The sequence below is a fragment of the Cygnus atratus genome, chromosome 9 (assembly GCF_013377495.2).
Source record: "Cygnus atratus isolate AKBS03 ecotype Queensland, Australia chromosome 9, CAtr_DNAZoo_HiC_assembly, whole genome shotgun sequence".
In the NCBI taxonomy this organism is placed as follows: domain Eukaryota; kingdom Metazoa; phylum Chordata; class Aves; order Anseriformes; family Anatidae; genus Cygnus; species Cygnus atratus.
Genome location: NC_066370.1, coordinates 17,315,484 through 17,335,729, shown reverse-complemented (window position 1 = coordinate 17,335,729; position 20,246 = coordinate 17,315,484). Strand labels below are relative to the sequence as shown.

General features: G+C 71.8%; 3 protein-coding genes across 5 annotated transcripts; 2 read left to right on the top strand and 1 right to left on the bottom strand.

Annotated features, from left to right (window-relative positions):
- Positions 1–962: 962 nt before the first annotated feature.
- On the top strand, positions 963–3,014 carry POLR2H (RNA polymerase II, I and III subunit H). Of its 2 annotated transcripts, XM_035557269.2 has the most exons (5): positions 963–1,140; positions 1,259–1,342; positions 2,036–2,129; positions 2,298–2,381; positions 2,491–3,014. In XM_035557269.2, exons 1-5 carry the CDS (start codon positions 1,068–1,070, stop codon positions 2,606–2,608), a joined length of 453 nt encoding a protein of 150 aa, XP_035413162.1. In that variant the 5' UTR covers positions 963–1,067; the 3' UTR covers positions 2,609–3,014. The 2 variants fall into 2 exon arrangements, with proteins under 2 accessions (XP_035413162.1, XP_035413164.1); XM_035557271.2 differs by lacking the exons at positions 2,036–2,129; positions 2,298–2,381 and having other exon boundaries at positions 2,491–2,588.
- A 343-nt stretch (positions 3,015–3,357) lies between these two features.
- THPO (thrombopoietin) lies at positions 3,358–5,455 on the bottom strand. 2 transcript variants are annotated; one of them, XM_035557346.2, is made up of 5 exons: positions 5,312–5,455; positions 4,357–4,484; positions 4,179–4,265; positions 3,790–3,948; positions 3,358–3,687 (listed from the first exon to the last, which is right to left on the bottom strand). In XM_035557346.2, exons 1-5 carry the CDS (start codon positions 5,349–5,351, stop codon positions 3,487–3,489), a joined length of 615 nt encoding a protein of 204 aa, XP_035413239.1. In that variant the 5' UTR covers positions 5,352–5,455; the 3' UTR covers positions 3,358–3,486. The 2 variants fall into 2 exon arrangements, with proteins under 2 accessions (XP_035413239.1, XP_035413240.1); XM_035557347.2 differs by having other exon boundaries at positions 4,357–4,445; positions 5,312–5,335.
- A 7,152-nt stretch (positions 5,456–12,607) lies between these two features.
- CHRD (chordin) lies at positions 12,608–20,059 on the top strand. Its single transcript, XM_050712470.1, has 23 exons — positions 12,608–12,731; positions 13,121–13,224; positions 13,769–13,895; positions 14,175–14,321; positions 14,396–14,513; positions 15,270–15,366; positions 15,478–15,619; positions 15,713–15,853; positions 16,333–16,415; positions 16,511–16,658; positions 16,757–16,863; positions 16,949–17,065; positions 17,164–17,320; positions 17,402–17,643; positions 17,733–17,846; positions 18,094–18,294; positions 18,384–18,477; positions 18,635–18,691; positions 18,781–18,884; positions 19,017–19,119; positions 19,205–19,359; positions 19,501–19,594; positions 19,696–20,059. Exons 1-23 carry the CDS (start codon positions 12,608–12,610, stop codon positions 19,752–19,754), a joined length of 2,835 nt encoding a protein of 944 aa, XP_050568427.1. The 3' UTR covers positions 19,755–20,059.
- The last annotated feature ends 187 nt before the right edge of the window (positions 20,060–20,246 follow it).

Genomic DNA, 20,246 nt, shown 5'->3' with positions numbered 1-20,246 from the left:
GGGCGGCGCCGCGCCCCACGCAGCTCCGCGCGGTGCCATCCGCGGACGCGCAGCGCCCCCTGCCGGCCCCCCCCGCCGTGCCGTGCGGCGGCCCCCCCCCCCCGCCCCCCCCCCGCCCCCCCCCGTACCCCCCTGCATCCCCCCGGAGACCCCCCCGGATCCTCACTACAGCCCCCTGCAGCCCCCCCCCCCCCCCCCATTGCATCTTCCCCCCCAGCAGTCCCCCTCGGACCCCCCCTGGAACTCCCCCCTCCTTCTGCAGACTCCCTGCAGACCCCCCCATTGCAGCCCCCCTCTACAGCCCCCCCAAGAACCCCCTCAGAGCCCCCCTGGACCCCCCATTGCAGCCCCCCCTGCACCCCCCCTTCCCTCTGCCCCCCTGGTCGCCCCAGCAGCCCCCCCCCCCGCAGCCCCCCAGCAGCTTCCCTGCAGCCACCCCCCTCCTGTAGCCCCTCTGCATCCCCCCCATTGGAGCCCCCCCCCTTCCAGCCCCCCCATTGGAGCCCCCCCACTACAGCCCCCCTATTACAGCCCCCCCTTCAGCCTCCCCCATTGCAGCCCCCCCACTGCAGCTCCCCGACTTGCAGCCCCCCCATTGGAGCCCCCTGGAGCCCCCCCCCAATTCCAGCCCCCCCCCTTACACCCCTCCATTGCAGCTCCCCCATTACAGCCCCCCTTACAACCCCCCCGTTGCAGCCCCCCCCATTTCAACCCCCCCCCCCTTGCACCACCACCTTGCGCCCCCCCAAATTCAGCCCCCCCCCTTCAACCTCCCCCATTTCACACCCCCCCCCCCCATTGCAGCCCCCTTCCCCTTGCCCCCCCATCTTCCCCCCTTCCCATGCCCCCCCCCCCCGCCCCCCTCAGGACCAAGGCTCCGCGGGACGGGCGGGCACTAGGACCGCGCGCCCACCCTCCTCCCGCCGCACCGCGCAGGCGCAGTGCTCCCCCCGCCCACCCTGAAGCCACTTCCGCCCGGCTGGTGGCGGAAGCGGGGCGGGCGCCATCACCGCGCGCCGCTCCGGGGCCGGGACCGGGACGGGACCGAGACCGAGGAGCGCGGCGCCATGGCCGGGATCCTGTTCGAGGACATCTTCGACGTGAAGGACATCGACCCCGAGGGCAAGAAGTTCGACCGCGGTGAGCCGCGCCCCGTCCCGGGAAGGGGAACCCCCGGCCCCCCGGTGCCGGTAACGGGAGGGGGGGGGACCGGGGGGGGTGTGGGGGGGGGGCAGGACTGACGGCGCCGTGCCCGCAGTGTCCCGGCTGCACTGCGAGAGCGAGTCCTTCAAGATGGACCTCATCCTGGACGTCAACATCCAGATCTACCCCGTGGACCTCGGTACGTGCGGGGGGGCACCGGGGGGGGGGTAATGGGGGGGTGGGGGCGGCCCCTGGGTGTGCCGGGGGGGTGGTGTTGGGGGGGGGGGGGGTCTTGGCTGCTGGGTGTCGTGTGGGGGCCGGGGGGGGCAACACTAAATGGGGGGGCGGGAGGGATGCGGTAAATGGGGGGGGGGGGGGCGCGGTAAATGGGGGGGGTGCAGTAAATGAGGAGGGGGGTGCTATATGGGGGGGGAGGGACACTATATGGTGGGGGGGAGGGTCACTAAACGGGAGGGGGAGAGGGGGGAAGACCCTAAACGGGGGGGGGGGCGCTATGTTGGGGACGGGGGGACACTCTGGGGGGGGGAATTACACTACATGGGGTGAAGGCAGCCCTACCACGAACGCCGTGCCAAAAAACCTGGGCGCTGCAGGGCCTCCCGTCCCTGCCTAGAGCCCAGCCAAACCACCCCCCCCCCCCCCCCCCAGACTCCCCCCGCAGCCCCCTCGCTGCATTCCCTGAAAACAGATTTCCACCGGCAGCGCGCCCCGGTCCCTTCCCAAGCCGCGCTGGGTGTCCCCGGGGAGCAGGGAGAGGCGGGGGACGCGGGCTGTGCCCCCCCCCCCCCTTTTCCCCCTGCCCCTTGGATCACTGAGCGCAGGGCACTCGCCGCTTGTCCCGGCCCTGCCCGCCCACCGCCTCTGCCCGCAGGTGACAAGTTCCGCCTGGTGATCGCCAGCACCCTGTACGAGGACGGCACGCTGGACGACGGCGAGTACAACCCCACGGACGACAGGCCTTCCAGGTACCGCGGGGGGGTTGTGCCGGCTGGGGTCCATGTCGGGGGGGGGAGGGTGAGGGAGGAGAGGGAGCTGCCCGCTCCCGGGGGCGTCCCCCTGGGGGATACGGGGAGGAGGGCGGTGTCCGGTTTGGGGTTTGGGCGCTGCTCTGACCTCCCCTCGTCCCGTTGCAGGGCGGACCAGTTTGAGTACGTGATGTACGGCAAGGTGTACCGGATCGAAGGGGACGAGACGTCCACGGAGGCAGCAACACGCCTGTGAGTGCCCGGCGCCACGGGGCGGTGGCGGGGGAGGCGGCGGGGCGTTGGACTGCATCTCCTCCGGGTTTCCTTCCCCGCTCTCACCTCTCCTCTCCTCCTGCCCCAGCTCCGCTTACGTGTCCTACGGGGGGCTGCTCATGCGGCTGCAGGGAGACGCGAATAACCTGCACGGCTTCGAGGTGGACTCCCGGGTTTACCTGCTGATGAAGAAGCTGGCCTTCTAGGAGAGGACGCGCCTCCGGCGGTTCCCCCAGAGACGTTCTGCCAGCGAGAAAACGGGAACCCCAGCGCCCCAAACCCTGCCCCGGTATCCGCGCTTCCTGTGCGGGTGCAGGAGGGGGCATTTGCCATCCTCACCTTGTTTTTTTTTTTTTTATGCCTCCTGGGGGTCCCCTCCTGCGCAGGGAGAGGTGCCTGATGCCGAGCAGAGGCCGTGCCGGGCGTGCTGCAGCCCTGCCTGCTGTCGGTCTCCTCTCACCTCCGTCTTCCTGCACATCCGAGGCGGGCTCGGCCCCGGCTGTGCTCAGGGACCTCAGCCACCTGGCTGCGTCGGGGCCGGCCGTCATTTTTGAAGGAGCCGTCCCGAGATGGGCCTGGCTTTTTCTTCATTAAACCAGCGCGTGTTTTCTAGGTCTGGCTGAGTTGTGAGGCTGACGGGGAGCGGGTGCGCCCGCGCGGGGACCCCGAGCGCTTCCCAGAGGGTGGCGATGGGCACTGGGATGGCCTCAGAGGGTGCTGTGCTGATGGATCTCTCTCCTGCAGGGCTGCCGGCTGCCGCGGGAGGGAGCTGGGCACTGGGAGACGCCGCGGCACCTCCCCGGGCACCTCTCACCGAAGCTGCCGGGAGTTCTGGGGGAGCAGGGGGCAGAGCAGGAGGCGCACAACCCTTTAGAAAAATAAGGTCTTTAATCGTAAGGCGTTCACAGTCTGGTGGGAGCGAGGCCCGTGCCTGGCGGGGCGCAGCCAGGGCTGGGTTTGACCCCTGGGGGCCACGTGGTAGCCGAAGGCTTGTGGAAAAGGAGCCGACCCTTTCCCCGGGGGCACGCTCCTGGGCACCCGGAGCACAGCTCAGCGTCCTGCAGGATTGCTCTGCCCCCCCCGGTCAGTGCCGAGCCCCCCGCAAAGCTTCAGGCCCCGCGGGGGGGTCCCTGCCGCCCCCCTGGCCTCGGTCGCACAAGTCCTTGGCCAGGTCGTGGAAGAAGAAGCGCAGCTTGCCCTGCAGCAGCCTTTGGTAGGCGAGGAAGATCACGGCCGTGTTGATCTCTTTGGAGCCCGGGGAGCAGCCCGGCTCCCAGGGCCCTTCCTGGGGGGCGAGAAGGGGGGGGGGGGGGGACAGAGGGGTCACAAACGGCACCGTGCTCAGCCCGGCGCTGCCCCCGCCTGTGCCGGGGCGCTGAGCTCTCACCTCCCACGTCTGCAGGAGCCGGAGGAAGAACTCGGCGTGGCGGTAGAGCTGATTCAGCTGCCCGGCCCAGCACTCCTGCCTCTCCTGGCTCTGCGCCCCCTTCACGGCGCCCACCAGCAGCGCCAGGTCGCAGAGGATCTCGCGCTGCTTGGTCTCGTTCTGGGGAGCAGGCAGGGAGCGCGCTGACCCTGCTGGCACAGGGGCTGGGGGCCCCGCTTTGTTCCTACGCCCACCCTCTGTGTGGATGGGCCCTCGCCCCCAGGCCCACGGGGTGCCACCAGGTGCGCCCACAAGCAGCCTCGTGCAGGATTTTTGGTGCCCTGTGCTTACCCTGGGGTCCTTCTCCAGTCCCACGGGCACCCCAGGACCATCCTCCCAGCCCTCCTCACCGATTTGGTTTTCCACTGCGTGATTTTGATATCCACCGGGGGCAGCGCCACGGGGGAGCTGAGCGCAGACGAAGCTTGGCACTGGTTCTGTCAGGGCACAGGAGATGCTGCGGTGAGGGGCCGGGAGCTGTGCCCAGCCCTGCCCGGCACCGGGTTTCGGGGCACGTCGGCTCCTCACCGCTTTCTTCTCCATGTCCTTGGCCTCCCCGATGTACTTCTGGATGAGCCTGGTGTCGCAGACCAGCCGCGCGGGGCTGGCACGGCCCTCTTTGACGTGCAGGAGGAAGGATGTGAGGAGGAGCAGTCCTGGGGGAGAAGGGGTAACCCGTGGGCTCCCGCCCCCCCCCGAGCAGCCCTAGCTGCTGGTGCTGGCGTGGACTGCCCCATGCTGGGGGGTTTGGGGGCCCGAGGAGGTCGTGGTGCTCTGCCCCATGGAGGGGGAGAGGGGCCCCGTGTCCCACCTCTGCCCAAGTGCTCGGTGCTGGCCGGGGAGAGCCGGGAGTTCCCAGCTGCGCAGGAGGAGGGGGGAGGATGTGACAAGTGTCGGTGCTGGCTTTTAGGCTCCGCTCCAGCCTGGGAAACAGGCAGGGAGCCGAGCTGCGTTCCCAGCACAGGCCCTCCTGTCGGGAGTTTGTGCCAGGAGCAGCTCCAGGCATCACGTGCGCTTCGGGGAATCCCTGCCTGCAGCCTCCGGCCGCGCGCGGCGGCTCCTCGCCGCTGCTGCTGCAGCCAAAGGGCTCTCCTGCCACGCAGCCTCCCCAGCGCCGCCGGCACACCGCCGCCCCGGGCACCCCTCTCCTGGGTGGCCTCTGTTCCCCGTGCCGTGCTGGTGACCTCCCAAATCTGCTGCGCACCCACCTGGGGCCCTGCCCACCTTGGCACTGCACCTGTCCCCAAAAGCCCTCGGCGTCGGCGCAGCCCACTTGAGGCTGGACTCTGTGAGATGCCCGGGTGCTTTTGGTGACCAGGTCCAACCACACCAGACCCCCCCCGCAGTGTTTGCTTGCTGCCAACGGGTGACACGAGGGCCGTGGCCCTCTCCTGGGGTGCCCGTGCCGGGGTGTCCTGGGCCGCATGGGCGCGGTGCCGCAGCGCTGCCCCTTCCCGCTCGCCCCCGTTCGCCGCGCACTCACTGTTCAGCTCCATGCTCGCCTGGGGGCTTCGGCCCTGCATCTTCCACCCTGGGGCCAGCGGCTGCTCCCCGGCTCCCGTCCCCCTTCCATGGAGGGCAGCTGTGGTGCGGGCTCCCCGCGAGCGGCCGGGACGGGGGGGCCGGGCGCCAGGAGCACCCCTCGGGCGGCACGGCACGGCTCTCCGGCCCGACCGCCGTGCCGAGGCAGAGTGATTTCCTGTTGTGTCGCTGCTGACCTTCGAGTAAAAACGCTCCGGGGGCCCTGTGGACGGCTTCCTGCCTCCGGCCGTTTCCTCTCTTGGCTCTGGGACCGGGAAGGGCGTCCCCGGGCGCCCTCGGGGCTCCTCACCTGCCCCCTGCCCTGGGCCCGAGCGCACCGCGCCGGGATGGCAGCACTGGGTGCCTCAGCTCTGCCCGTCCTGGGGACGAAGGTGGCCCTGGTACCTGCAGGAGAGACGGTGTCTGTGGCTCTCTTTGCCTGGTGGCCCAAGGGGCCGTCAGCCCAGGTGGGTCCCGCTCCCTGCTGAAGCAGCCGGGCACCCAAAAACCCCTCACAGGGTGCGGGCCCCATCCCCGTAGCCATCACCCGGCGGTGGGCTCCATCCCCCTGAGGGGCTGAGGGAGGTGGAGATCCCCAGCGGGGCTGCGGCACACGGGGACCCCTGCAAGCTGGGGCGGGTGATGGGGCACGGGGGCCTGGGACTTGGCCCACAGGGGGATTTTCTGGGGAAGAGCTGGGTGAAATCCCCACAGGCGCACACACCCATGCGCCCACGTAACCACGTGCACTCAAACATGCGCACTTCCCGCGGCACACACCAGGTTGCACGCTCATATCCCCCGTGCAGGCCGTGCTCACGCAGCCCCCCACATCCGCCCCCACCATTCGGGACCCCCCCACCCCCACATCCTCCTTCCCCCCTCATCCGGCTCAGGGCAGCCTGCTCCCAGCCCCGCTCCGCGCGTTCCCACCCCTGTCCCCGCGGTTCCCGGCAGCGCCTGGCCGGGTGACAGCAGCCAGAGTAAACACCCCGGCCCCGCCGCCTGCCCCCTGCCCCTCTCGGCCTCCCCACCTGGCAGCCCACCTTTTGGGCAGCGGCGGGGGGGGGGGGTCCCCGATGGGCTCCGGCAGCCCCGCGGCTCCAGGGACGGCGCTGGCAGCGCGGCTCGGGCACGGCGGCCGGAGAGCGGAGCGGCGAGCAGCAGGGTCAAGCACCGCTGGGCTTCCCCCGCACGGCCGTGCCCCGTCTCTGCGGACGTGACGGGCTGCAAACGCGCCCTGCTGGCACGCTCGGCCCCTGGGCCAGCGCTGGCCACGATCCCGCTGCTGGTCCCGTACCAGTCCCTGGGGTACCCCAGCCCACCACACCCTGGTCCCCGCCGTACCCCGGTCTCTGCCGTACCCCAATCCCATCCCTCTCCGGGTACGCAGCCCTTCACGATGGCGTGCCGGAGAGCTGCAGTGCCCCGGGGTCAGTCCTTGCCTTCATAATTAGCTAAATGAACCCATCGGGGAGATTGCATGGTGGCTGGTTCTGGGTGCAAACCTGCTAGTTTGGGGTACGGACACGGGAGCAACCCAAGGTGCCTAAAACCGTTCCTCTGCCCCCAAAATGCTGCTTTTCAGCCACGCCAGCAGCCAGTCCTTTGCTGCTGGAAGGGGCACTGCTGGTGTTTGCTGCCCCTGCCTGGGGGATGCGGGGGGACCCCCTGGTGCCGGCGGGGGGGCTCTGGGCCGTGCAGCTGGCCGGATCCCAGCGCCGAGTTTCCCACCTCTCCTTACGGGGTGCAAAGTGCCGGCAATCCCGCTGCGGGGGCAGCCGTTCGCACCCACTCCGCCAAGGTGCCAAGGGCGGCCGGAGGTGCCAGGTGGCTGGGGTGGGGGTCCCAGGTGGGTGGCACAGCCGCTGTCCTCCCCCCCCCCCCCAGGCCACCCAGGTGTGCCCGCTGGGCACCCGCAGGATGTCAGCGCAAGGCAAGGGGGGGGGGGGTGGACATGGGAAGCAAACCTGGGCTTCCTGGGCAGGGAGGGGGGTCCGAGCCCCCTTTGAAGCCCCCATAAAAGAGCCCAGCATAAAGGGAGGAGAAAGTCAAAGGAACAAAGAGAGCGGCTAATCCCGGCGTGAGCAAACAGCCCCCGTTTGCTCAGGGCCCAGCTGGCCCCGGGGCCGGGGGGAAGAGGGCCGGGGCCACAGTGGGGACAGGGCTGGGGACACGGGGGAACGGGGCAGGCAGCACTCTGCACGCGGGCAGGCCCTGCGCCCCCCCCCCTAGCCCGGGCAGCTCAGCCCCCTCGGGCCCCGTTTTACATTTGCAAATTGCCAATAAACATCCGTGGGCAAACAGAGCGCCCCGCGCCCTCCGCTCCGCTCCCACGGGAGCGCTCGTGGACGGTGGCGGTGCTGCAAAGGGCCCTCGGCCGGGATAACACAGCACGGGGGGTGCTGGCATGCTTTTTCCCCCATTTCCCCGTGCCCACGGGCCCTGCCTGGCACCACGCAGGAGGTGCCCAGCAAGGGGGGTGCCGGGACAAACCGGGCAGTGCCCCCCACGAGCATCAGCGCTGCCGTGGGCATGCCCCGAGCCATCACCAACCCGGCCACGCTCGCCCCATCGGCGGCCACCGCTGCCCCCGTGCCCCATCCCGCTCCTTGCCCGGCTGTCCCCGGTGCTGGCTGGGGTTGGGGGGGACACCAGGAGGGCACCTCGCCCCCCCGGCATCCATCCCGCGGGGCGGCGAAGGGGTTAATGCCAGGCGGCCGAGCCGCAGGTGGGCGCAAGAATGAAATTCCTTCTCGCCGTCCTGCGAAGTCTGGGCACAAATATTTGCCTGCATGTCCGGTAGGGGGGGGGGGGAGACCACCATCGCTCTGGGAGCGTGCTAATCCCCATGCCAAACAAGGCCCCCCCCCCCCCCCCGGTGCCCCACATGCCCCCCGCAGGGGTCGCCCCGCGAGGCTTTTGGGCAGGGGGAATTTGTGGTGTGGGGGCACGGGGGACGCCGGCACCTTTGGGTGCCCCTGCGGGCAGGGAGCTCGGTGCAGCTGCGGGGTGCTGGCAGCGGGCACGGTGCCCTGGGCACGGCACGGCCCCACGTGGGCTGGTGTTTTGGGGTGTCTTGGGGTGTTTTGGGGTGTCCTGGGGCTGCTGCCCGCCTCCTGGCCCCCGAGCCGTGCCTGCTGCCGCAGCCGGGGTGGAGGCGAGAAGGGGCAGAGAGCCCCAGCCATCCCCGCCATGCCGGGAACACGCAGTCCGTAATAAACTCCATGTGTCTGGAGACGAAAAGCAGCCGCTCCCCGCCCCCCCCCCCCCCCAACATCATGTCCCCCGGCTGCATCCCCCCCGTTACCTGCCACCCCCAAAACCCCTTCCACCCCCAGCTCCCCCCCCACCGCCCACCCCTTGCCTTCGTCTGGGGCGGCCCAGCCCTGCGAGCCGCCTGCCAGTTGTGCAAATATTGCCGGAACGGCTGTAATCCCCGTGTCCAACGTGAATTATGAGATATTTCCACCCATTACGACAGCCCCCACCCCACCCCCCCCCACCCCGCCGCGTGTGTGCAGGGCCGGGGGGGATTAGTCACGGGGCAAGCCGCGTTCGGCACAGGGCTTTGGGGAGGCCACGGCACCTCGGTGCCCCACGCTGGGCAGGGGGGCATTTTGGGGGGGGGACTGGGGGAGCCCCTGCGCCTCTCCGGCTCCGCTTGGGCCTGGGCCCCCCCCGTTTATGGCACGGGGACGAGGCTGGCGGTGCCAGGGTGCCCGGGAGGCAGAGGGAGGCCGTGGGAAGGGGCCGGGGCGTGCGGTTTTGCCTCGACCCCATCCCTGGGGAGAAGAGGCTCCTTCCTGCCGCCCCGAGCCCAGCTCATGTTCAAAGCCCGGAGCAGACAGCGGCTAATGAGGCCAGACAATAGGGAGCTGCGTGGGGCAGCAGCGCTGGCACGGGCCGCCGCCGCCCCGAAGCCAGGCGCGGGACGGCCCCGCCACCGTCGGGCAGCGGGGACAGGACGGGAGGGGACGGCAGCCCCTCCACGCCACCCTCACCGCGGGCAGGGCACGTGCCCACCGAGCCCACCGAGCCCACGGAGCCCACCCAGCATTTTGGGGTGCAGGGGAGCGGCGGCGGCGCTGTTGGGGTGTCCCATCCCCGCTGTGCCTGAGGGGCACCCCAATGCCATGGGGCCACGGGGCCGGGCACCTGCTCCAGGCGGAGGGGCTGTGGTGGCACGGGGTGCCCGGTGGCATGGGGGGCACGGGGTGGCTCGGGGTGCCCAGGGCTGCCCGCTGCCGGCCGGCTCCATCCCCGTGTGGCTCCAGCTGCCCGCAGCCGGTGGCCCCGTCGGGGCTGCGCCGGCGCCAGGCCCGGCTCCGGAGCGCCTCAGGGCCGCCTTTGTGCAGGGCGCTCCCAGCACACGTGGGGCGCTGGGAGCCAGCTGGGGGCACCGGGACCGTTTCCCAGAGCCGCCCCCGCCCTGCAAGCGCAGGGACCCCTGGGGCACCCGCTGTCCCTCGGGCTGGGGCACCGCTGGCTTTTCCAGGGGCACGCAGAGCCGGGGATGAGCGATGCCCAGGCATGATGGGGGCATCTGCCCTATGTCACCCCCTCTCTGCTCCCTCCCAGCTCCTGTGCCCCCGCTGCAGCAGCGATGCCCCCTCCCCGGGCAGGGATGCCCCGCACCCTCCAGCCCTGCTTTGTGCAGCCCCAACTCCAGCCTGGCGCTGCCGGGGCTGCCTCGCCGCCCTCTTCCCCTCCCCGTGCCTCAGTTTCCCCCATGCCAAGGCCGCAGCTTCCCCAGCTTTCCTTCCTTCCCGGGAAAGGGGAGGGAGCTTCCCCCGCCGCTTCCCCACATCCCCGCGGCCGAGCCAGGAGACTGTGACGAGCTCTGGGTGCGCGGAGCCAGCGCCGGATTCCTGGCACCGGCGGGGCGGCCGGGAGCCATCGCCCGCCTCCTCCCCGCTCGGCCCCGCTCGCGCCCCGCCGTCCCCCTGGGCCGCCGCCGCCACCGCAGCGGGCACCGGGCGGTGAGGCTGGCACGGCCGCGCAGACCCCAGCCCTCCCCTGCCGCCGGATCCCGGGCCAGCGGGGACGCCGGGAGAGAGGAGCGGGGACAGGTCGGTGGCACCGGCGGGGACAGCGGGGAGGGCACGGGGACGGGGGTGCCAGGCTGCCAGGCACGGTCCCCGCTCGCAGAAGGGCCTGGTGAGCGTGGCAGGGCGTTGGGCTCGGCGTGCCCGCGGGACGCCCGGGGCCCTGGTGGTGTCCCAGCCCCGGGGGTGCCAGCGGGCTGTGCCAACGGGGAAACCCGGCTGCTCCTCGCAGCCTCGTGCCAGGGCCAGCTCCTGCCACGGGGCAGCTCCTGGGCATGGCCAGGCCCCCACGTCCCCCCCTGGAGAGGTGCCCGGCACAGTGGGAGACAGGGGAGCGACGAGCCGGGGAGGGGAAGGGGACGGGGTGGCCGTGGGCGAGCCGGGGATGGGGCACCCTGGCAGCAGGGGCATGGGGCAGGGGGCTGCAGCCCCCAACCCCCCCCCCCCCCCCCAGCCGCTCACCGGGCCTGGGGGGAGGCCCAGGAGGAGCCTTCTGGGGAGGTAGGGGCCTGTTGTGCTCCAGCTGTGCCGTGTTTCCCTGGCTACACCGTGCAGCTGGCCGGGTGTTTGTACCGCCGAGAGTTGATTTTGGCAGCCCCGCGCTTCCCCCTCCTCCCCTCCACGCCCGCCTCCCCCTCCCCGGGCGCCCGCCCGCCACGCACCCGGCACCCGGCTCCCCTCCCTGCCACCGTCCCTCGGCGGGGGGACACGGGTGGCACCCGCTGCCCCCAACCCCTACCCCCCCCACCCCACAGACGTGCCCCGTGCCTCAGTTTCCCCAGCTGGACCATGTCTCCCCAGGCCTTTCCATGGTGTCTGCTACCTGCCCGCCGCCGCTGCCACCCTCGCCAGCCCGGGCACATGTGGGTGAAGAGCAGGATCGGTGCCGGGTGCCGCTCTGCCAGCCTCCACCCCACGTCCCCACTGCCCTCCCTGGGCAAGGGACCCCAAGTGTCCGGGCTCCTGTCCCCCCCCAGCCTCTGCCACCGGTGGGCAGGGTCCTGGGGTCCCGCTCCGGGACCTTGCTCTGCCCAGCAGCAGCCGGAGGGATTTGGGGATGCCGAGGGCACAGGTCGTGGGGTGCGTGTTGTTCTGGCACTGCAGGGTGCGGGGTGGGTCTGCGGGACAACACGGAGTGGAGGGGGGGGGTCTGTATGCCCTGGGGGTGGGCTGGGGGGGGGGGGGTGGGCTTCAGGGGGTGCGTGCACCACGGGGGCCTGTGCAGACGGATGGTGCCCTGCAGTGCCCCATGTCCCGGGGGTCCCAAGTGGCCTTGGGGGGGGGATGGAGTGGATGGAGGGGTTCCCGGGATGCCCCATGCCCACAGATGCCCCATGCCAGGGGAGAATATGGGGGGGGGGGGCATTGTAATGGGGGTGCCCTGGAAATGCCAAGGGGGCTGTGTGTGGGTGGGGGGGCTCCCAGGGGCCACGTGTCCTGGGGGAGGGGGGCACGTGGATGGGGGCACACCCAGGATGCCCAATGCCTAGGAATACCCCAAATCCTTGGGGGCGGGGGGGGGTTGTCCTACAGTGTCCTGGTGGGTGTTGGGTGGATCGGGGGGGGTCCCCAGCACGCCATGGGGGTGAAGGCATGGTACCCAATGCCCGGGGGTTGTCGTGTGAGTGGGGGGGTCCCCAGGACACCCCATGCCCGGGGAAGGGGTCAATGGATGGGGGGGTTCCCAGGGATGCCCCATGCCCAGGGGTGCCCTGTGCCTCGGGGGGGGGGGCAAACAGAGGGGGGGGGTTCTCCCCAAACACCCACACCCGGGGGCTCCCCATTCCGAGGAGGGGCAGCATCACTGGCTGGTGGTGGTGGTGGGGGGGCTCCCCAGGACGCCCCGTGCCAGGCGTCACCCCAGTACCCACGGGAGCAGCTACAGCCACCGGGGCGCCCCAGAACGACCCGGGGCCGGGGGATGGGGTGGGGGGTGGGGGGGGAGGAGGCGGCTGGGCTTGGGGGTGGGGGGGGTGGGGGGGGGGGCAAAGCGCAGCGGGGGCGCGTCCCCCCCGGCCGGCCGCTGCCTGCGCCTCATTAGCGGCCCTTTGTTTGCACAGGGCTCGCAGCTCCCGCTTGCCCATGCCGCCGCCTATAAAGCGGGGCCGGGGCCGGCAGCCGGGCAGAGGCGGTGGCGGCGGCAGCGGCAGGCAGCGGCCGGCCCCCCCTCCCCGCCCCCGGCCCCCCGGTCCCCCCGGCCGGCCGGCACCATGCGCGCCGCCCCGCTGCTGCTGCTGCTCGCCCTGCTCGCCCTGCCCGCCCGCGCCGCCCGCCCCAAGCTCGCCCTGCCCATCCGGCCCGACACCGAGCCGCTGCCCCCCGGGGGGGCGGCAGGTAGGACCCCCTCCGTGCGCCCCCTTTCCTCGCCACCCCCCCCCCACCCCCCTTCCCGTGCGCCCCCGGCGCATGCAAACCCTTCCCCTCGCCACCCCCTCTCCTCGCACCCCCTCTCCTTGCACCCCCTTCGTGCTCCCCCCTTCGCGCGCCCCCTTGTCTTGCACCCTAGGGGTCCGGTGTCGTCGTCGTCTTCCCCCCCCCCCCCCCCCCGGTGCCGGGTCTCCGCCGGGACCCCCGGGCTGCGGGAGCCGGGACCGGGCACGGCGGGGCGGTGCCGGCCGCTGTCCGCCCCGCGGGGCTGCGGCAGGGGGGTGCCCGCGGCCCGGAGGTGACTTGGTTTTTTTTTTTGGGGGGGGGGGGATGGATTTGGCGGGGGGTGTCCGCAGGCTGCGCCTTCGGGGGGCATTTCTACGCCCTGGACGAGACGTGGCACCCGGACCTGGGGGAGCCCTTCGGGGTGATGCGCTGCGTGCTCTGCCACTGCGAGCCGGTGAGTGCCCACCCCCACCACCCCCCCGCGCCGTGCCGCACTCGGCGGACACCCCCCCAGGATGGGGCCCTGCTGGGGAGGGGGCTGGGAGCGGGGGGGATCGCCCCCTTAACCCGCCCCCCCCCCCCTCCGCCCACCCTATGGAAAGCGAGCAGGGATTCCTCCAGCCAGCCTGACACCTGGGTGTCCCCCCCCCGGGGGCAGTGGGGAGGAGAAGGGGAGGGGGGGGCTTAAAGGATCAGCCTTCGTTCTCCTTCCCCTCCTCAGGACGGCCCCCGGCCCCCCCCCCTCCAGCAGCCCCCCGAGGCTGGAGGAGCCGTGCACAGCTGGGCAGGGGGATGGGGGCCGGGGGGGGCCGGGGCTTGGCTGCGGTACAGGCAGCTGGGGGCTGCGCAAGGTGTCCGGGGGGGACTCCAGATGGGCTGGGGGAGCGGGGCTGTGCCGGGGGAGCGCTGGTGCCCTCCGCTGTGCCACCCGAGGGGAATTTGGGTGTTTGGGTCACCCGCGTGCCTGGCACGGCTCGGCACGGCTCTGCCCACCCCAGCAGAGGAACCGCCGAGGGAAGGCAGCAGGAAAAGTCAACTGCAAGAACATGAAGCAGGACTGCCCCGTGCCCGCCTGCCCCCGCGCCACGCTGCTGCCCGGGCACTGCTGCCACACCTGCCCCAAAGGTGCGCGCAGCCCCCGCGGGGCGCTGTCACCCGGGAAAGGGGACGCTGGGCACCCCCCCACCCCCCTCAGGGAAAGGGGCTGCTTGTTATCGGGGTTGCCTGTGCCCTCGGGGTGCCCATGAGGTGCTGGGCAGGGGCGCACAGAGGGTGCACGGGGTTGAACCCAGCGTGCCCCCAGTGCAGAGCCCTGTTTTTGGGTTTATTTTGGGAGGGGGGGATTTAGTTTTACCGCAAGCAGCCTGGTGCAATCACCTCCCCGCTGTGCCCACCCCATGGCAGCCTTGCCAGGCCCCCCGGAGAAGAGCGCCGAGCCCCCCTTCGACACCTTCGAGTACTTCCAGGACAAGGAGGACGAGCTGGACAAGCCCTACAACGACCGCTCCTACCTCAGCTCCGAGGGCCTGGCCCGCGACGACGCCCGCACAGGTGAGCCCCGGGCAGGCAGCGGGGACGGGGGACATCCCCGCGGTCCCTCCACGACCACCTTTCCCCCGCCCCAGAATTCGTGGCCCTGCTGACGAGCGGCCCCGAGCCGTGGCACCCCACGTCCAGCGCGGTGGCCAAGGCTCGCTTCACCCTCCTGCGCTCCTACCTGCTCTTCTCCATCAGCTACGAGCGGTGAGTCCCGCCCGTGCCATGAACACGCGGGGTGCAGGTGTGCTCGTGCCTCAGTTTCCCCCCCCCCCGGATACCCCCTGCGGTGTCACGGCCTCGCCTTGGCGGGGTGGTGGTGGGGAGAGATTTGGGGAGGGGGGCGACGTGCCGGGGGTCCGGCGGCGCGGGCGGGCAGCAGGCATTTCGGCGCGGCGCCGGCACGGCCTCACCCCTTCGCCTTCAGGGCTGGAGTGCAAACAAACGGCACCGGGACCGGCTCCAGGGCCGGGGGACGTGGGCACAGCGGGGCAGAGGCGCCGGGCAGCCCCGTGCCCCCGCTCGCGGGCACTGGCAGGGCGCTGCCGACAGGGCCCCAAATCCCCACCGTGCCCTCCCCGGCTGCCCGCTGGCGGCGGCCGAGCCTCTCCTCTCTCTTCCCTCCCTCCTTCCCGCTCCGGTTTCTTCAGCTCTTCCTCGCTTCCAGGCCCCTTTTGCATAGTAAAGTGGTGACTAATTTCCAGCTCCGACCGGGGGAGCCAAATGGAGCCGAAAATGCTCCTAATTTACAGCCGGGCCGACCGCTCGGCTCCCCGCGGGTCCGGCCCCACCGTCTTCCCGAGCGGGGACCCCCTCCTGCGCGGTGCCAGCCCGGCTCCGCTCCGGGGCACGGGGACCCCAAGGGACCCAGGCGAGCTTTGGGCCACCCCGGGTGCTGGTGCCCAGGGGAGGGGAGCCGGGGGGTGAGGGGGGGGTCTCCGCTCACCCCCTCGGTGCCCGCAGGCTGGGGAGGCCGAGCCGGGTGCGTTTCAGCGACCCCGAGGGCAACGTGCTGTTCGAGCACCCCGTGCAGAAGAGCGCGGCCCCCGAGGACGGCATGGTGAGAGGGGCGGGATGGCACGGAGGGGGGTGGCAAAACGCCCCGATTGTGGCCCCCCCTGCCTGGGAGCGTGGTGCCCCCGGCCCCTGCCCAGCCCTTCCTTGCCCGCAGCTCTGCGGGATGTGGAGGACGGTGTCCAAGGCCAACATCCAGCTGCTGCGCGGGGAGCAGCTCCGCGTCTCCCTCGTCACCCGCGCGCAGCCCTCCGGAGAGGTCCACGGGCACATCCTCAAGCACCGGGCGCTCTTCGCAGGTAAGGCTGGCCCCCTTGCGCCCCCCCTCACCCCCCCCCCCCCCCAACGCGGGTGCCCACCGGGGTGCCCCTCACGCCCCTCTCCCTGCTCAGAGACATTCGGTGCCGTCCTGACCTCGTCGGACCCCACGCACCTGGGAGCCGGGGGCATGGCCATGCTGACGCTGAGCGACGCCGAGAACAACCTGCACTTCATCCTCATGGCCCGCGGGCTGCTGGAGCCCGGCGCCAGGGGTGAGGGTGGGCACGGGCACCCTGCAGGGTGGGGGGGCGCAGGGGGTGCGTGGTTTTGGGGTGCGTGGGGCAGCCTCTGTGGGGTCAGGATGGGCGCAGGGGCTGTGCGTGGCATGGGTCCAGGAGTGTGCAGGGGCTGGGCGTGAGTTGGGGTGTGAATGGGTTGGGGGGGAGAATTTGGGGCAGGGGGATGTATAGGAGTTTGGGGCTGAGGGTATTGGGGTGCATGGGGTGTGGGGGTTGGGAGGGGGGCTGTGGAGGGGGGTCGTGCAAGGATGGGGGGCGTAAGGGGGGAATGGTGTGGGTCAGGTTGTGGGTATGGGTCGGGGCGTGCAGCAAGGAAGGGGGGGGTCAGGTTTAGGGGTTTGGGGAGCAGTGGGTACAGAGGGGTGGGTTTGGGGGGGCAGAGCAGCAGTGGGCGCAGCCCTTGGTCCAGCCCCCCCAAGTCGCCCATGGGCCCAACTCTCTGCCATGCCCAGAATCCCCCTGGGTGCCGCTGCGGGTCCGCATCCTGCACCAGGGCCGGACGCTGCGGGAGGTCCGTGCCAACATCACCGTGGAGGTACAGCCGTCCCCGCCCGCCTCCCCCGGCACACCGGCAGCCCTGGGGTCAGGGCTGAGCCGCGGCACTGTGCCCCCCTCCCCCTCTCCCCCCAGGACCCCGACTTCGCCGAGGTGCTGAGCGACCTGTCTGCCCGCGAGCTGCAGTGGCTGGTGCAGGGGCAGCTCCGCATCGTGGCCGAGACGGAGGGCCGGCACGCGCGCCAGCTGGCCGGCACCATCACCACCCGCCGCAGCTGTGACAGTGAGCACGGGCACCCTGGGGCGCAAGGGGTGGCTGTGCCCCCCCCCCCCCCCCCAACCTCACCCCCTCCCCCCTGCTCCTCTCTCCCCGGGTTCAAGCCATCCAAAGCGTGCTGTGCGGGGCGGACGCCTTGCTGCCGACCAAGACGGGGGCCGTGGGCTCGGCCAAGCTGGCTCTGCACGAGAACGGCACGCTGCAGTACCAGGTAAGGGGCACGGGCGCCGCGCTGGGTGCGCGCCTCCGCGTCCCGGGGGTGCCCCCGCCGCTGCCCCTCGGCACCCCGCCCGCAGGTGCGGGTGGTGGGCACGGCCAGCGAGGTGGTGGGCGTCACGCTGGAGACCAAACCCCGGAGGAAGAACAAGAGGAACGTGCTCTTCGACATGACGCCCAGCTACAAGGACGGGCTGGTGAGTGCCGGCAGCGCGGGGCTGGCACGGGGGCAGCGGGGAGGCTCGCGCGTTGTGTCCCTGTCCCCACCTGCGTGCTCTTCCCCCCCCTGCTTCAGGCCCAGGGCTCCTGGCAGAGCCCCAGCGCCCGCGACGCCCACATGCTGCTGCAGAACGAGCTCTTCCTCAACGTGGCCACCAAGGACTGGGCCGAGGGCGAGCTGCGGGGCCAGGTCATCTCCCTGCCCTACAGCGGGCTCCTGGCTCGCTACACAGGTACCCAGGGGGTGGTGGCAGGGGGGTGGCAGGGCAGCCCCCCCCTTACCACCGCCTGCCACCGCCCCTGTCTGTGCGCAGAGATGCCGGTGCCGCTGGCGGGGCAGCTGGTGTCCCCCCCGGTGGGCAGCGGGGCCGGGGGGCACGCCTGGCTGTCGCTGGACGAGCACTGCCACCTGCACTACGAGATCGCCGTGGCGGGGCTGGGCCGCCCGGCCGAGGGCACCGTCAGCGCCCACCTGCATGGCGTGGCCGAGCTGGGCGAGCTGGGCGCCCGGCCCCACCAGCACAAGCGTCTGCTCAAGGGCTTCTACGGCACCGAGGTGAGGTGGGCACACGGCGGGGACCCCCCCGGTGCCGCCGCAGGGCCCAGGACAGCCCTCACCTCCCCGTGTCCCTCTCGCCCCGGCAGGCTCAGGGGGTGGTGAAGGATCTGGACGCCGACCTGCTGCAGCACCTGGCCCAGGGCACCGCTTTCCTGCAAGTCAGCACCAAAGCCCACCCCCGCGGGGAGATGCGGGGACGGGTAGGTCCCACCCGTGCATCCCCGTCACCCCCCGGGGGCACGGAACAGACCCCAGGGTCCCAAACTGCGTGACAGTGCCCGGAGAGGGCTGGGAAGGGGACAGGATGGGGTGACACAGTGTGTCACAGTGTGTCACAGTGCCAGCAGCCTGGCGTGGCGTGCCCGTGGGTGCCTCCTCCACCAGCCCCCCCCGGCCGTGAGCGGGGTCCCCATCGGTGCCAACCCTCCTGCCACCGCTGCCCCCCAGGTGCACATCCCCAACCGGTGCCAGGCAGGGGGGGCCCGCCTGGCCCCGGGGGAGGCCGAGTTCTCCGAGGGCTCCAAGGCCAGGGACGCGGAGCAGCTGAAGAAGGACCCCAACTCCTGCTTCTTCGAGGGGCAGCACCGGGCGCACGGCACCCGCTGGGCACCCGACTACGACAAGAAGTGCTCCGTCTGCAGCTGCCAGGTACGGGCCGGGGAGGGGGGGGTGAGCCGGGGGGAGCACCCGTCAGCAGTGGCCCCCCCCGTAATGAGCCGCGTACCTCCTGTCCCCAGAAGCGCACGGTGATCTGTGACCCCATCTTGTGCCAGCCCCTCAACTGCAGCCGCCAGGTGCACCCCGAGGAGCTGTGCTGCCCCGTCTGCGAAGGTGCGGGGGGCCAGGGGGCTCCTGGGGGCGTGCTGGAGGAGAAGTGGGGGGTGTGGGTAAAGCTATTCTCCCATGGGTACAATGTGGGGTGGTCCCTCTCCGTTCCTCTCCCGTTGGCACCCTTTGTGTCCCCTCATGCCCTCCCTCGTCCCTGCAGACAAGAAGACGGAGCAGGAGGAGCTGAAGCTGGAGCGGGCACGGGACAGCAGCGAGGGTGAGTCCCAGGGGCACGGGGCCAGGGGCAGCCTCGGCCTCCCTGGCACCCTCTGCCCATCCCACGGATGCTGTGCTCACCTCCCGCAGGCTGCTACTTCGATGGGGACAAGACGTGGCGAGGCTCCGGCACCCGCTGGCACCCCGTCGTGCCCCCCTTCGGCCTCATCAAGTGTGCCATTTGCACCTGCAAGGTGAGCGCGGGCCCCCACCCTGCAGAGCCACCCTGGCACCCAAGGGTGCTGTGAGCTGCTGGGGGGGCTCGAAGCAGGGCAGGGGCAGCACCTGGTGCCGGTGCCCCCGTGAGCCCCGCACGCTCCCCCCAGGGCACCACGGGCGAAGTGCACTGCGAGAAGGTGCAGTGCCCGCGCCTCACCTGCGCCAACCCGGTGCGAGCCAGCCCCTCCGACTGCTGCAAGCAGTGCCCAGGTACGTGCAGCCCCCCCCCGCCCCCGCCCCCGATGCCACCACCGTGTGGCAGTGCCTGTGCCACCCCCCCTGCCCTCTCCCGCAGCCCCCGAGAAGAGCATCCCTGAGCTGGCTGACAGCATGCAGGCGGACGGGCCCCGCGCCTGCCGCTTCGGGCGCCGCTGGTACCTCAACAACGAGAGCTGGCACCCCTCGGTGCCGCCCTTCGGGGAGATGAAGTGCATCCTGTGCTGGTGTGTGGTGAGTGTGCCGGCCCGCGGGCGGCACCAGGGGTGCAGAGGTGCCCCCGTGCCAGCCTGAGCGCTTCGGGGACGGGTGGGAGAGGAGCCTGGGGCTGGCACCGTGGGACCCCCGTGCCTCAGCCCCGTCCCTGCCCCGCAGTCAGGGGAGACGCACTGCCAGCGCCAGGAGTGCCCGCCGGCCGCCTGCGCCAGCCCCGCCAGGAAGGACAACCCCTGCTGCGCCAAGTGCCGCGGTGAGCGTGCGCCGCGTGCGCCCCCTCGGGTGCCGAGCCCCAGCCAGGACCCCTCTGTGCACCCTCCCTGCCCCTCTTTCAGCCCCGTTTTCCCCCCACAGCTCCGGACACCCCCCCGGAGAAGGTACCCGATGCCTCGGCGGAGGCGTGGAGCCGCTAAGCAGTGACCGCTGCCCAGAGCGGGGCGAGCGCGCAGCGATGCCGGGTGGTCCTGAGGAGCCCCTGTGGGCCATCGCCCCCCTGGGGGGACGGGGATGGGGCGCAGAGGAGCGGGGATGGGGGGCAGGGGCCAGCCCCCAGCCTGGGCACCCCCTCCCGGCACGGCCGCGGTGCCGGGGTTGCCCTGCCCGCTCCCCCTGGCAGGCAGCGGCAGGACCGGGGGGGTCGGGGCACCCAGCGCCCCCCCCGTGAGCCCCAACCGCCAGCGGGCGCAGCGGGCACCGTGCCCGCCTTGTACATAGTGTAAAATCCCTCCTGCCCCCGTCTCGCTGCGCCTGTCCCGGCTCGGCTGGACTCGTCATGTAATTTATGGGGACGGGGGTCCCGATGTATTTATTAAAAACAGAGATATTGCCCCCCCCCGGCCCCTCCGTGTCATCCTGGCAGCGGCAGGCGTCGGGTTCTGTGTGTGTCCTACAGTCACGGGCCCTGG

Coding starts and splice junctions, on each gene's coding strand:
- POLR2H (XM_035557269.2), top strand. CDS start 1,068: ATGGCCGGGATCCTGTTCGAGGACATCTTCGACGTGAAGGACATCGAC. Junction 1,141..1,258: donor GGGCAAGAAGTTCGACCGCG/GTGAGCCGCGCC, acceptor CCGTGCCCGCAG/TGTCCCGGCTGCACTGCGAG. Junction 1,343..2,035: donor GATCTACCCCGTGGACCTCG/GTACGTGCGGGG, acceptor CTCTGCCCGCAG/GTGACAAGTTCCGCCTGGTG.
- THPO (XM_035557346.2), bottom strand. CDS start 5,351: ATGCAGGGCCGAAGCCCCCAGGCGAGCATGGAGCTGAACA. Junction 4,485..5,311: donor GGCGAGCATGGAGCTGAACA/GTGAGTGCGCGG, acceptor CTTCTCCCCCAG/GACTGCTCCTCCTCACATCC. Junction 4,266..4,356: donor AGGACATGGAGAAGAAAGCG/GTGAGGAGCCGA, acceptor GTGCCCTGACAG/AACCAGTGCCAAGCTTCGTC.
- CHRD (XM_050712470.1), top strand. CDS start 12,608: ATGCGCGCCGCCCCGCTGCTGCTGCTGCTCGCCCTGCTCGCCCTGCCC. Junction 14,322..14,395: donor CCGCGACGACGCCCGCACAG/GTGAGCCCCGGG, acceptor CCCCCGCCCCAG/AATTCGTGGCCCTGCTGACG. Junction 19,120..19,204: donor CTGCTGCAAGCAGTGCCCAG/GTACGTGCAGCC, acceptor CCTCTCCCGCAG/CCCCCGAGAAGAGCATCCCT.